At 53.8% G+C, this 14,510-nt stretch overlaps 5 protein-coding genes across 5 annotated transcripts; 3 read left to right on the top strand and 2 right to left on the bottom strand.

Annotated features, from left to right (window-relative positions):
- Positions 1 to 494: 494 nt before the first annotated feature.
- MYCGRDRAFT_37506 (uncharacterized protein) lies at positions 495 to 1,982 on the bottom strand (the record flags this gene model as incomplete). The annotated part of the gene is made up of 2 exons (XM_003854859.1): positions 495 to 1,010; positions 1,050 to 1,982. Coding segments are annotated over 2 exons (1,449 nt in total), but the record flags the coding sequence as incomplete, so codon positions are not given.
- A 1,778-nt stretch (positions 1,983 to 3,760) lies between these two features.
- MYCGRDRAFT_55182 (uncharacterized protein) lies at positions 3,761 to 5,296 on the top strand (the record flags this gene model as incomplete). Its single annotated transcript, XM_003855543.1, has 1 exon — positions 3,761 to 5,296. A coding segment is annotated over one exon (1,536 nt), but the record flags the coding sequence as incomplete, so codon positions are not given.
- A 1,969-nt stretch (positions 5,297 to 7,265) lies between these two features.
- LKH1 (serine/threonine protein kinase) lies at positions 7,266 to 9,403 on the top strand (the record flags this gene model as incomplete). The annotated part of the gene is made up of 5 exons (XM_003855544.1): positions 7,266 to 7,880; positions 7,942 to 8,130; positions 8,184 to 8,685; positions 8,746 to 8,858; positions 8,910 to 9,403. 5 exons carry the CDS (start codon positions 7,266 to 7,268, stop codon positions 9,306 to 9,308), a joined length of 1,818 nt encoding a protein of 605 aa, XP_003855592.1.
- Positions 9,404 to 9,834: 431 nt separating this feature from the next.
- Positions 9,835 to 11,009, top strand: MYCGRDRAFT_55177 (uncharacterized protein; the record flags this gene model as incomplete). Its single annotated transcript, XM_003855545.1, has 3 exons — positions 9,835 to 10,004; positions 10,113 to 10,381; positions 10,441 to 11,009. 3 exons carry the CDS (start codon positions 9,835 to 9,837, stop codon positions 10,767 to 10,769), a joined length of 768 nt encoding a protein of 255 aa, XP_003855593.1.
- A 354-nt stretch (positions 11,010 to 11,363) lies between these two features.
- On the bottom strand, positions 11,364 to 13,041 carry MYCGRDRAFT_99090 (uncharacterized protein; the record flags this gene model as incomplete). Its single annotated transcript, XM_003854858.1, has 4 exons — positions 11,364 to 11,572; positions 11,628 to 11,938; positions 11,988 to 12,740; positions 12,794 to 13,041. 4 exons carry the CDS (start codon positions 13,039 to 13,041, stop codon positions 11,364 to 11,366), a joined length of 1,521 nt encoding a protein of 506 aa, XP_003854906.1.
- Positions 13,042 to 14,510: the final 1,469 nt, after the last annotated feature.

The raw sequence follows: 14,510 nt of genomic DNA, 5'->3' as shown, positions 1-14,510 counted from the left end.
AGCTTCGAGAGATGCGGCGGAATGACGGTTCATCCCTGTCTCGGACCGCTCCGGCGGGGAAGTCTTGATGCCTTAGGCTGTAAGGTCATCAGACCATGCTAAGGTATCTCCAGACTAGCTCAATAGAACGATGTGAGTGAACACAAACTACAGCAGGAGCTCGATGGGTCAGTACGTCCTACTCAGTCCTACACAGCTGTCAATGTATCTCGTTGACTCCCTGATACGACTAAGCGGCATGTTCCACGAAGCGTTCATGCAGGGCCGAGTTGGCACTCTGGTAGGCCTGCATCAAGCTGTGAGGCGCCATGCATGTAGAATGTCTTCTTCGCTACTCAATATTGAGGCCACACCGTTTTGTGTACAAGCGTCACGAGTGCTGTCCAACGGTGCCTCCTCTAGCGCCTGTTCACCACCAGAGAATATCGCTCCATTGTAGATTGCCACCCCTCGCTCGTTCCCTTCCCAAGTCTCCCACCCAAAACCAGATCATGTCAACGTCTCGCCGGATTAGACGCCTTACTTATCTCACTCCAAGCCGCCTCAAACCCCCTCTTGACTTCCTTGTAGCTCGTAATAAAGATACTCTGCTCGTCGCGACTTACAAGCTGGAACTTCTCGTCGATCCCAGCGTCGAGTTTGTTCAGGCAGGTGATGATATGGCCCAAGTCGAGGACCGGACGACCTTCGTGGTCGACCTGATGGAACACATAATCTCGGAAGAGCTTCAAATAGTAGCGCTCCCCAGTCTCTGACCATGCTGCTGATGGCTGGTTCAGAAGTGCTGGGTTTGACGACGCTGTTGGTGTGCTTGTAGTGTCCGGTCTTTCCAGGATCACATTCAGCTTCGTGAGGAGTCGCACGAGGCGGCCGTTCTCAAGCTCCTGCATCAGATTTGACGTGATGTCGTCTTCTTGGTGGAGAGCGCTGTCCAATGTGGAGACCACTTTGTCTGCGATGCTAGTGAGAAGAGAGTTGATGTTGTACTCTGTGGAATGTGCAGTCGTTTTCTCGGCTGGCTTGCCTTCTTGCGATATCGGAGGTGGGACCAGAAGCCACGCGATACATGACCGGAGTCTTTCGCTGTAGGAACGGCTGACGAGCTCTAGTGCCTTTGGCAGATTTTGATGCGCACTCATGTTCCGTGTGGCGATGCCCAGTATCAGACGACCCAGATCCCGTAGATCTGCTCGTTGCAGCTCGTGCAGTGGTCGCTTTTGTTCATGCTGGAGGATGTCCAAAATACCACAGCCGTTGATGCGCAGACGATTTTTGGATGTGACGAGCACTTTGCTGGCCACAACCGTCTGTGCTGCGAGACCTCCTTCGTGGATGGTCTTCAGAGCGCTCGAAAGCTGCACAATGTAGCCCCACAGTTCATTCTCCGGCGTGATCTGGCCACCAGGTCGGTGCGGATGTCGGCCAGCTGCGAGATGCTTCTCCGCCAGCGTCTGCGATCGAGGATGATAGTCCGTCACAATTATCAGCGAGCTGTCCCCAAACCATCTCCCTGTGAAGGCATCATGAATCTGCACGAGACTTGCGTTGTGGATGCGCTTCCAAGAATTGACGGTTCGAATGGAAGCTTCGCTCGACAGTCTGAAACCCTCGATGCGTCTGAGTGCGTAGGTGTGCCCGTCTTTGCTGGATGTAGCTTTGTATATCCAGCTCGGATAGCCAAAGGTAGTTGGCCCTTTCGCGCTGTTTGTGTCAAGTGCAACGAGAGAGTGAAAGTGCTCGATCGTATGAGGCAAAGTGCTGTTCGCAAACGTCTGCAGTGTCGCCTCCGATGCTCGTTGGAGCTCTTCCCTGAGATTGTCGGGGATGAAGAAATCCGCTGTACTCCGCTGGTATGTCGCGAGGTTCTCTCGCCGGGGGCCGACAGAGGCATATAGATGATAGTTCAAGGGATGCTTGAAGCTTGAGGCGTCCTGAAAGAAAGCCTGGCCGCCCACTGCACCTCCCTGTTGAGAATATGGATTGATATGTGCCTGCGTACCGTCCAGGCCAGAAAGGCCTTGCTGAGCTAGAAATGGATCGCTGTAGGGATTGATCTGTTGTTGAATCGCCACAGATTCAGGCTCGAGCTGTGACTGGAGTTTAGAGACTGAACGGATCTACACACGCTGGCTGACCTACCTGCGGAGACGCCAGGAAGGATTGCCCAGGCACGAATTCTTGAAACTGTGCCGCTGGTTGGAGTCCTTGCGAGGGCACAAACTCATTGGAGGGCTCTTTGGAGTGTGAATATGGTGCCGGAGTTACGGTACCTTGCAGGTCATCAGCATTGACGTGCTTCTTTTGGTACTGATGTCCTCACCTGAGCCGCGCGGTGTGAACGTTGCCGCGATTGCCGCTTTAGGGGACATAAGAACAGTCTTTGCCGGCTGTACATTCGGAGATTTTGGAGTGAACGCCGGAGATTCGACGTTTAAAGATTTTTTGAGCCTAGCAATTTAGCTTGAGTTATGTCGACATCAACGGAAGAGCACAGAGACTCACGCGCTCAGACCGTTTGGAGGCATTGATGTGAAGTCGTGGTTGTAATGGCAAGTACCTACACATACATCAGCATCGCTCACGACCAAATTGCGATCAAAATGGCTGACCTTCTTGGAACTTCCTGCATTGCGGTCCGTTGCGGCATAAGACAGTGCCCATTGGAGGCCGGTTTTCGATACGAACGGGTCTTCTAGCATCTCCAGCCGGACTACGGAATGGCACACTTGCCATATCATTCCTCGCATGCGAAGGACTTACGGACAATCTCTGGTCGAAGGGGTCTGCTGGCAAGTCCCACTGTATAAGACTCGAGCACAATTTGGCCCCAGCTGATTGCGATCTGTGACGACGAGAACCAGCGGTGGGTAAGTCAGTTCCTGTCTCGATATCATGCAACGACAATGTAGCAATATGGCGGCATGGGTTAAGCGGAAGACCGTCGTCCGCGAGACTCAATTCCTCAAAGTCCAGCGGCCAGATCGCGGAGGCTGTTTCAAGCAGTTCGTGGACTTCCAAATTTGGATAGTCGCAGTATGACGCCTCGTGGTCTGGTCGAAAATCTGCCGCTTCCAGTGGTATATTGGAGTACAGCGAGCAGCCTGAAGTCTCCGATCCACGGTCCGGATGAAGAGATTGTCGAGAAGAAAGCGGAAGATCACTGGTGTGCCGCGCAGGCGTACTGTCTGGTTTGGTCAGCCCATATCCATGGCCCATGTCTTCTGAAACGTCGAAGCACGTCCATGTCTTTGCCCGCAACCCCATTATCCCATCGAGGAGGTGTGATATGGGTGTTCGTGCACTGCATCGTTCCGTACCTTTGAGAGAGACGAGGGTATCAACCAGGGAGGCAGTCACTCAATACTTCGTAGCCGGCGAGAAGCAGTTGCCGTCTTCCTCAATGCAGTCCAGGGCTAGCCCGACAAGAGATCCAGATATTGCGATCCGGCTGGCTCATCCATTCTGGAGCTGGCAAATCATGCAGATGTATATGCAAGAAGCCGAGAGGATGCAGCGAATGGAAGGAGGTAAGATATGGTAGAGCAATGGTTGCGAACGCGGGTCCCAGCATCAGAGGTCACTGGCGACGGGATTGTCCCGCTTTCTTCAGCCACAGGGCTGTTCGACGCCCGACGGGAGCTTCAATTCAACGTCACTAACTCCGACTTGTCCGAGCCATCTGTCTCAAAAGCACCATCTTTCGCGTTTCGCGTCCTGGCCAAGTTGTCTCAATTGCATTCCATTGCGAATCCCCCCGAAGATGGCTGCGGTCCCTATGGACATCTCTGCGCTCACCGAGGAGCAGCAGATCGCCTTGCAACAGTTTACATCGGTGACAGACCAGAACCTCGAATCGGCCATTCCACTCCTCCAGCGCTGTCAGTGGAATGCACAGATTGCCATCACCCGCTTCTTCGACGGCGACTCCGAAACCATCGACCCGGTCGCAGAAGCCGCGCGCGCAGCTCCACCGCCTCCACGGAATGTACGAAGAACGGAGGCTCTTATCGATGGCATACCAACAAGGTCCGGAGCTCGAAGAGCAGGACTCGAACCTGCTCCGAGAGTCGTGCCCACGCCAGAGAATCAGATGACACAGTCGATGCCTTTCCCATTCTCAGTACTTTTCCTCCCTGTCAACATCAGCTATATCATCTTCTCGAAGCTATTTGGAGCTGTTGGCTACGTCTTTCCCATAATACCACGGCTGCTTGCGCGATTCTGGTCTGGACGAGCTTCACAACCGTCTCGCGACAGTAGACGAAGGCCTCTGGCTCCGAGGGACACGGCGGCCCGTTTCATTCGCGAGTTCGAGGAGCAATATGGCGTGACAAATGGAACACTACCATTCTTCGAGGGCGGCTACGCCCAAGCATTCGATGTCGCTAAGCGCGACTTGAAGTGGCTGGTTGTGATCCTCCTCTCGCCTGAACACGACGATACAGCAGGTTTCTGCAGAGAGACTCTTCTTTCGCCAGAGTTCACCACTTTCGTCAAGAGCGACAGCAATAGTATCCTGCTGTGGGCGGGCACAGTGCAAGACGCGGAAGCATACCAAGTCAGCACAGCACTGAACGTTACACGCTTCCCATACGTTGCTCTGATCGTCCACACACCATCAGTATCCTCAACAGCCATGTCGAAGGTGGAGACATCGACCGGACCCATCACGCCGCAGGATCTCATATCCAAGCTACAAGCTGCGATGCAGAAGCAGAGTCAGGAGCTGGACAGAGTGCGAAGGCAACGACAAGAGCAAGAAGCTACACGGAACTTGCGGCAGGAGCAAGAAAGTGCATACGAGCGGTCACTCGCTCAGGACAGAGAAAAGGCCCGACGGAGAAAGGAGGAAGAGGCAGCCAAGGAGAAATCGGAGAGGGCGGAACGTGAGAGATCAGAGCGTAAGGCGAACGACGCGCGACAACTTGCTCAATGGCGAAGATGGAGGGCACAGAGCATACCACCGGAACCAGGTGCGGACGCAAAGGATGCTGTGCGGATGAGTCTGCGAATGCCATCTGGCGAACGAGTGATACGGAAGTTCCGAGCGGACGCAGACTTGGAGGAATTGTATGCCTTTGTGGAGTGCTACGATGTTCTGGAGGAGACACATGAGAAGGAGGTGTCGGAGCCGGTCAACTACGATCATGCCTACAAGTTCCGGCTGGTGTCGCCCATGCCACGAGAGGTGTACGATCTGGACAAGCAAGGTAGCATTCGGAACAGAATTGGCAGGAGTGGTAATTTGATAGTGGAGAAGATTGTAAGGGACGATGATTCGGAAGAGGAGGAGGAATCGTAGCTGCGAATGTACGATGAGTATTGCATAGCGACCTTTTGGAATGACTCCCCGAGACCCCTTTCAAGCAATGGCCTTCACTTCTTGTCCTTGTGCTGGTAATTTGCCGCTGCGTGCTATCTCGCCTTCCAGCTCAGGTGGCTGCGTGTGCTATTAGCATGTCCTGCTAAGTTCGCTATACGCGTAAAGGCATGTTCTGCTAAAATACCTGTACGCTGAATAGCATGTTCTGCCAAGTCATCTTTACGCTTAGCATGTCCCGCTATGTTATCTGTACGCCTACTGGCGTGGCCTGCTGTCTTACATGTACAGCTACCAGCATTTCCTTCTAACTTGGTTTTACCCATCCTGCTCAGTTATTCATACCTGTCTTGCTTCAGTACGAGTATCGCATACAAGCTGTCATGCTATCTTGCCGGCCATTTTTCTGTTCCGCCAAGCTATGAGGATGTCTAAAAGTTGCATGGTCAAGGCCTGTGGACCGTGGTTGACGGGCCAGCAGATGTGGTCGATCGAGACTGGAGCTGTGCAGGCCTCTTCCTCGTCGCTCACGTGCATTGAAATGTCACGTTGCTATTCTGCGTGAGGTGTGCCATCATCTTTGTTTGTGGTGTTTCTAATATCGTTGAACGTGTTCGATGGTGCGCGTTAGCATGGACGCCTCTGACAGCTCCTCCAGGAGTTTCAAGGCAGACTGAATGGCAGTATGGCTCTGCTCTGTTTTGGTCCAAGACAATGGCGTATGAGAGTGCTTTTTGAAAGGGATGCTTTTCTAGAATGCTCACTGTGCTGAGACGATTTTGGGTCCCTGCCTGTGAATGGTGGACGAGGGAAGGCGAAGGTTCAGGGTAACCCTGTGATGGAGCTTCGAAAGACAAGAAGGAATTTCAATGAATGAGCGCTGTGATCTGGATCACGAGTCCTTTCGTAGACGGACCATGTCTTCAATCGATAGTAGCACTGAATATTGGTCTTGGGTAAGAATCGATCATTATTCGGGCGGGTTAGTCGTGTCGACAAGATGGGAAGAAGACGAGTGGAAGTGTCTCCACCCCAGCCAGGGCATGTGCTAGAACTGAGTTTGGGATTTGTCCATCAGCCGAGACCGAGAGACACCATCCATGAATGATCCTCTCGACAGTGCCGTGACTGCCTTTGCTGGTCGTGAACATTCGAGCACTACTCGCACGTCAAACATTACACATCACTTCCACCAGCCAATTTCGAAAGCATCGTGGCTTGGGTTCCCACGACAGGGTGATAGGCGAGATAAACGCCGTTCGAGTCTCGGCAAGCGTTCTTCACCACCTCACTCATAGCAGCTGTTACGAATCCTCACTCCCCATTTTACGCCGGCAGAATACACCAACAACCGCCATCCGCGCCTTCAAACCATCACCCGCAAAGCAGCTGACCGCCCTTCACCACCTCAGCGCCGCTCAGTGGGAGCACCCGTCCCGCGGAGTGAATTGGATTGGAGCTCCACCTGCGAACTTCGACACCGACCGCAGCCGCTCCCACACGCTGTCTGCCCACCATTCACCTCAGACCAACCTCAGTGGATCGGTCCATGACTGATTGACCCGTCAGCAAAGTCATGTCAACAATTGACACCCTGACCCAGACGTTGGTACCGCCACACCAGCACCTTGATCACCGCCACAGAGACCGCTACTTGCCTCCGCCCCGCCCGTCGAGCAACTTGAGCAACGGCTACAATCAGAACAATCTCCCAAACATACCTCCACGACCATCGAGCAACCTCTCAACTCGTCACCTACCGCCTCCACCTCGGCCGGAGAGTGGGATGAGCAACGGGGCGTACTCGCACGCTCAGAATCATTCGTACGGTGCGAGCGAATACCAATACGCACACAATCTGGCTCATGAAGAGCTGAGACGCACCGAGAGTCGATCAAGCCAGCATCACAGTCGTCAATTACCGCATCCACATTTGCAGCAACCGATGCAAGCTTCATCGTCATCACGTGCGCCGCCTGCTCCTGTGGACCTGCCCAAGGCGCAGTACGATGATCATAAGAGAAGCCGAAGTTCAGAACGAGGGCGAAAGCGTAGGCCGAAGTCACCTGTCGACTGGGTAGCGTTCTTCGGCGGAAAGCCGCCGACTGAGATAATTGAAATTCACGACGACGACAGTCCGGCACCACCTGCGACTGTACAACGACTTCCTCCACCCACGAACAACGATATGTCACGCACACAGCATGTCGGCAAGAAGAGAAGAGTCGACGGAGGCAGTGGCGAAGCTGCAGGATACAGTACCACCAACACACCGTACTCGTACGCCAATGGACAATCCACAGAAAGCCTGCAAGCGCCCACCACGGCTTCAACGTCACTCGGCTCACAGGTCAGCAACGACTACAGGGCGGAGCTCGACACCTCCCTCCAGACTGGTCAGAAGAGGAAGCGCACGACAAGAACGTCTGATGCTGCACAAAAGAAGCAGGAAATTGAGCGCGCAGGCCCGAAGGGTTACCTTGCCGAGTATGGCGAGTATCTTCCTCCGGTGAAGTTGAGCAAGAAGCAGAAGGATGTTGCGGTGCCGGCCATCCACGATGTGAGAATCCTCCTATCTGGATCTGTACTGAAATAGCTTCATGACTGACTCGTCCCCGTAGCGCCATGCGCCAAAGGAGAAGATTGACGATGAGGACGGCCACTACATCGTTCATGAGAACAGTCGCCTCGGCGAGAAGTACAACCTCCTGAACCTGCTCGGGCAAGGCACATTTGGCAAGGTCGTTCGAGCCATCGACATCCGCAGTCGGAAGGAAGTGGCTGTCAAGATCATTCGCGCAGTGCCAAAGGTAATTCACCCAATATTGCGGCCAAGTCGAGCCCAACTGACACATCAATCCAGTACCGCGATGCTAGTCGCATTGAACTACGAGTACTCAAGACATTGCGCGAGGCCGATGAACACAACCGCAACCGCTGCATCCAGTTGCGCGACTGCTTTGATTGGCGAGGCCACATCTGCATCGTCACACCTCTTCTCGGCCTCTCGGTCTTCGACTTTCTGAAGGGTGGCGGCTTTGTCCCATTCCCAGGTTCACATATTCAAGCATTCGCCCGACAACTGCTTGGATCCATTGCGTTCCTGCACGACCTCAACCTCATCCACACTGACCTCAAACCGGAAAACATCCTCCTCATCAACCACACATATCAGACCTTCACATACAACCGCAACATCCCATCTTCAAGCACTTTGACGACACGATCAGCGAAGTTCAGGAGGGTGCTCCTTAGCCCACAGATAAATCTGATCGATTTCGGAAGCGCAACTTTCGACGACGAATACCATAGCTCCGTGGTCAGCACTCGACACTACCGCGCGCCGGAAATCATTCTGGGAATTGGTAAGCCACCAGATCACTACTTCGATGAAATGAACGTTCAACTGACAATATCACTCCCAGGATGGTCACATCCGATTGACTTGTGGTCACTTGGCTGTATTCTCGTTGAGTGCTGGACAGGTGACGCACTCTTCCAGACGCACGACTGCTGCGAGCATCTAGGCATGATGGAGGTCAGTCTCTCATCCGCCCACTGTTGCCAACATTGACTGACACTAGCACAGGCCGTTACTGGAAACGCCATCGACAAGTCCATCATCCGAGAAGTCCAGAAATCGTCGAAACGCGGAGACCGAAACTCTGCAGCCCGGTTCTTCAAGAACGGACATCTGCAGTATCCAATGCCAGACACTCCTCGCCAGTCTAGAAAATTCGTGAGGGGCATGAAACGATTGGAGGACATCATCCCACAGACGAACAACTTCAACCGACTTTTCTTGGATCTGCTGCGCCGTATCTTCGTGTACGATCCTAAAAAGCGCATTACGGCCCGCGAAGCTCTCAAGCACCCATGGTTCGACGAGCTGGTTGAAGATGACGGAACCGAGGCGACACGCATTCGAGTGGAACGAGAGCGTCTTGCGGAGCAGGCGGAACGCGGCGACCGAGGACGTGCCCGGTAGAAGATAGGAGGAAGATGACCTCGACATTTGTTCTTTGAATTCAATGAAGTTCAAACATTGCTGCAGGGAGGGGAATCATGCATGGAACCAGGGCGTTTGGAAGCGACGACGTTTCATGAAGCTGCTTTCAAAGCGAGGAACCGCCATAGAGCGGTTGGTACGAATCAATGCCTGGGCGGGAATAGCTAGCTCTGACATGAGAAGGGGGGCGTTCATGATGTGCGTCTCTATTGTCGAGTGTCTTAGAGGCGTTCGTGATGACGACTTTGCATAGCGTCGGCAGCCAAATGTGAAAAGTTCACGACCAACATGCGCTTGCATCCTCACAATCAGTATTACTCGTCCGCTCGTGGTCCATAAGTGAGCCTTGGCGCCGGACATCGGACTCAAGTCCGTCTTGAAGGGACCCCACATCGAGACAGTTCACTTCGTCCAAAGTGGATCTTCCAATCCTCATACACAACACTTTCGCCAACCTGTCAAGCAGCATTTGGATCCTCCAATCGATCACCGGTCAATCGCCAACATGTCAAACCCACGCATAGAAGAAGTCTCGGATGACGAGAGCATCGGCGACCCAGAAGAGATGGACCTGGAGGAGTTCGACTTCGCAAAACCACAGAAAGGAGGACTACAGCCGAAGAGGGGAGCTACTGCCAGCTCAGACGACGAAGATGATATGATGCAGGAGATAATGTCAAAGTCTCTGCAGCCAGGAAACACAGGCTCAACACAAGTCCCACAAATGCCACGGATGAATGACAAGGAACGCGAGCGATACCACGCGGAACAGATCGAGAAGAGCAAGCCTTACCAATGTCTCTATCCTGTATACTTCGACAGCACACGCAGCCGGGACCAAGGTCGACGAGTGAGCAAGGAGGACGCGGTGCCGAATCCACTGGCAAGAGAGATTGTGGATGCGCTGTCACAGATTGGAGCTCAGAACGGCGTTGCGCTGCAGATTGTATTTGAGCCGACGAAGACACATCCGAAAGACTGGGCGAATCCGGGACGGGTGAAGGTGCTGATCAAGAAGGACGGCAAGCCCATAAGCGGGAAGATACAGAACAGTAAGTGGCTTTGCTCGCGATATCATGAACCCAAAAGCTCAGACTGACCCCCACGACAGAGCACCATCTCTACAAGATGATCGCAAAATACCTCAAAGCACATCCGACCACCGCCGAAACTCCTAAACGTCTTCAAATACAAGGCCTGCCCACACCTAAGGAAGCCATTCCAGCGCCCGTCGTCCCGCGAGGCTTCAAGATTGGCACGATCCTACCTTTGCACTCCCCAGCGCTGTCCGGCGGCGGAGTCTCGGACAACATGTTTAAAGACATGATGTCAGACTTGGGCGGGCAGCTGCCGCCAGGTATGGCGGGGATGATGGGTGGTGACGCTGGTGCTAGTGGGTCGCAGCCGCAGAAGAAGGTCAAGGCTCCGAAGAAACGGTAGATGAAGTGCAGACCGCCGTTTCACTATCGAGACTCCGCTCCTGAGCTATTGCTGGGCCCTCTGCTGCCGCACGTGAGCGCCGTGTAGAGGCTACTTATCACCCCGCAGACGCTCGGTCAAATGCTCGACACCAGCTGGCAGCATTACCGCGCCGGCGGAGCTAACGTGAAGGTATGAGACCTTACGTTCAACTTTTGGGCATCAAGGCACACCGCGTATGCAAGAGCTGGCGCTGATGTCGTACGTACCATCGGGTCGGCAACGGTAATTTCGACTTGGAGGGCATTCGGCACATGCGAAGCGAGACTGTCATCAACGATGTCCAATCGCCTCTCGGCAAAAGTCTCTATTAAGGTCGCGGGTGCTACAAGCATACCTGCACCGATGCTGGAGGCTCCCAGGTATGCTGGCCTGGGGCCAAATTGCGGTGTACATATAAAGCTTCGCACTATCCGTCTGCGATGGCACAGCGGAATTGGAAGACAAGACGCTCGCGGTAAACACGCAAGATGTTCACTACCAGCACCATCGATTCGAATGCATCGTGTATCAGTCCACATATTTCCACCTGCTGCCACGATTCTCCTTTTCCATCTATTTGTGTCCGTTGCTGTCATCCGCGTCCCGCTCGACCTCCATTTCAGAGAAAAACCGCTCAATGACAGTCACCGTCGTGTCCACAACCTGGCTTATCTCATCCGCCGTGATATTGTACGCAGGTGCGAGGATGATGTGATCACCACTCTTGCCGTCTGCGCAGCCAGTACCTGGGTAGAGGCTGATGTTGTAAGGGCGTTGCATGCCTGAAGGGGACAAGTCAGCACTGGAAAGCAAGTCTTGAGGAAGATGCGGACGGACCAAGCTCATGAATACCCATAGCGATGCCAACTGACTGCGCAAATGGCTCTTTGGTATCCTTTGACTTGACAAATTCGATGCCCCAGAACAGGCCTCGGCCGCGGATGTTGCCCACGAAAGGGTGGTCGTCAAGTCTCTTGTGTAGAAGTCGACTCATGACAGCCCCTTGCTCACGGACATTGGCCACCAAGTCGCTGTCGCGGATGATGCGTTGGACTTGCAATGCTGCGCGGCAGGCAAGTGGATGGCCTTGGTAGGTTTGGCCGTGACTAAAAGCGCCGGTACCGTTGCAGAGAGCATTGACGACACGCCTTGTTAGAATGTTAGCAGAGGTCGAATATGCTGAGAGAGTGGACTGACCTGTTGGCGAGCATCGCTGCGATCGGCATGTAACCTCCACCGAGACCTTTGCCCATGGTCATGATGTCTGGCACCACCCCAATGAGAGGATCTTGCCACGCATGAAGAGGTTTGCGATATTTCTCCGACGATTCCGGTCCCACTCGTCCAGTGCCTGACATGACTTCGTCAAAAATGAGCAGCGCACCATGCTTGTCGCATACTTTGCGAACGGCTTTGAAGTACCCAGGAGACGGCGGTACACAACCCAGCGCAGCACCAACCACTGGCTCAGCGATGAATGCCGCAACATTCTCCGATCCGACCCGCTTGAACTCCAAGTCAAGCTCAGCTTCCAGCTTGCGGATATACATGGTCTCGTTGGCTTCCGTCAGGTCGTGCACAGCTCGATAAGCGTAGCATGGACTGACTCGGCTGGTGTTGATGCTCAAGATGGGTTCGAAAATCGCTCGGCGGGCAACATGACCTCCTGCAGCGAGAGCACCGAGGGTTGTACCATGATAGCTTTGATGTCGTGAGATGAAATGTACGCGAGAAGGTTCTGGCGAGGCTTTCTCAAGGTGGTACTGTCTTGCTAGCTTGAGCGCTGCTTCCATTGCTTCGCTGCCGCTGCTGATCAAGAACGCTCGAGCCATCTCGCCATCAGTGCTGTCGATGAGGAGCTTTGCAAGGTCCTCGGCGGCGTGAGTTGCATAGAACAACGAGTGACAGTACGACACTTGGTTCATCTGCTCCATCAGGGCATCCTGAATGCTGCCACGGTTCAGTTACACTTCACCATCAACGCTTTGCATGTATGATCTTACCGAACGTCTCCATGCCCTAAGCATGCGACAGCAGCTCCGCCACTGGCATCGAAGATTTCCTGCCCATTGCTGAGTGTCAGGTAGTGGCCTTTCGCTCCAACAACGTGCAGTGGGTCTGAATGGAGGCACCGGTGGAAAACCCGAGATTCGCTGGTCTTGGAAGGGTTGAAGCTCTGTGCTTGAGGAGTCTGGTCGAAGATTTCGAGACTGTTGCTGTTGTTGACAAGTATTGTCGAGGAAGGAGCCATGAGGGAGGAGTTGATGTCAATGGTCATCTGTGCAAGACAAGATATGTAAGGCAGCAAGTCCAAGCAAGAAGGGTGTTGGAGAAAGAAGAAGTATCCGCGAGTGTGCAAGATCAAGGTAGGCTTCTCGATAGCTATATACCTACCTGTAGGCTGTATTGTGTGGATCGTAGTCGGGTTGAGCTTGGCAATGAAGAGTTCTAAAGGCTTGACCTCGGATCACGCTACGATGGCATGATCAAGTCGGTCAGGCGACATGGCATGGCGAGCAGCCTGCTTGCCGTTAGGCATTACCGTCGAGCGTTCATCGAAAAATCCCTCCGTCCAAGCGGTCGGCAAGGTATTGGTCCATCGTAGGCGTGGCTCAAACGATGGCTCGAGGAGATGTTGGAACTGAGCTAGGATCACTAGTGTAAAGTCTGTCGGCTTCGGCATGCCGACTCTACGGCAGACCAGCCAAGGGTCTGTAGATGTGTCAACGAACTTCGATCATTGCTGTTGTTGGGCATTTCGCATTTGCGGTTGCGTGTTCGACGCTGGAGTTCTGAAGGACTCGTCCCATATTGTTCGGGAAATGCGGCACAACGGACAGCGTGGTTGGAGTTGTGCTACAACGACGAGCGATTTGGGATTGTGGAAGCAATATGGCAACGTAGCCGGCCAAGCATGCCGGGACCTTGTTTCGGATATCACCTTCAAGAAAGCATTGGTAGCCGGACCTTGAAGGTGTCATCGCCCAGTGCTTGAGCGTTCACATTGTGGTGCATGTCGCCTGGTCGCACAGACAAGGCGTCGCGGGGAGGTGAGATTAGAGGTGGCAGTACCGCCATCGGCTCATCGACTGGTCGCACATTGGCTTGACAATGATGTAGATCGAGTCCAGACTTCCGCAGTAGAGACCTGACCCTGATTGCCACAGGGCGCTGGTAAAGCGGAGCTGACTCCACCACTGCCTGATCCCCGAGCTCAGCCAGCGTGGCAGTGTCACTGGCGTCGGAGTTGTGGCCATCCATACCGTACGCAGCCTGCATTACCGAAACGCTGCCTTGCGCGTGGTCTGCTGGCTAAGACGATTGGCTGCCCACAAGATAGCACAGACAGCGGAAAGCCTTGAAAGCCTCTCTTGACTGCTCGGAATACCGGAGCAGACACTTGATGTTCCTGCCACGAAGGACTATTTGGAATCGTTCGAACATCGTATTAATGCATGTCGATCCGACGTATTGCATAGGCCGAGCGAGTATTTGCCGCCCTGCCAATGCATGCGGCTACTTCGAGGCTTGGTGGAGTGAAATCCACGATAGTACCCCAGCAATGGCTCTGGCAAGGTAGCGGCATATTCCGCAGACTGAAACGTAATATCAGCCTGGGAGCACCGCCCAGTGGAAGAGTTGGTATCGCCGCTTCGTGGGTAACGCTGCGACTTCAGGCTAGTCTATCCATGCTGTCTTGGCCACAATCCGGAAACTGGC

This window comes from Zymoseptoria tritici, chromosome 2 (genome assembly GCF_000219625.1).
Source record: "Zymoseptoria tritici IPO323 chromosome 2, whole genome shotgun sequence".
Classification (NCBI taxonomy): domain Eukaryota; kingdom Fungi; phylum Ascomycota; class Dothideomycetes; order Mycosphaerellales; family Mycosphaerellaceae; genus Zymoseptoria; species Zymoseptoria tritici.
Note: the sequence above shows the minus strand (reverse complement) of the source record. Positions and strands in the feature narration are given on the sequence as shown.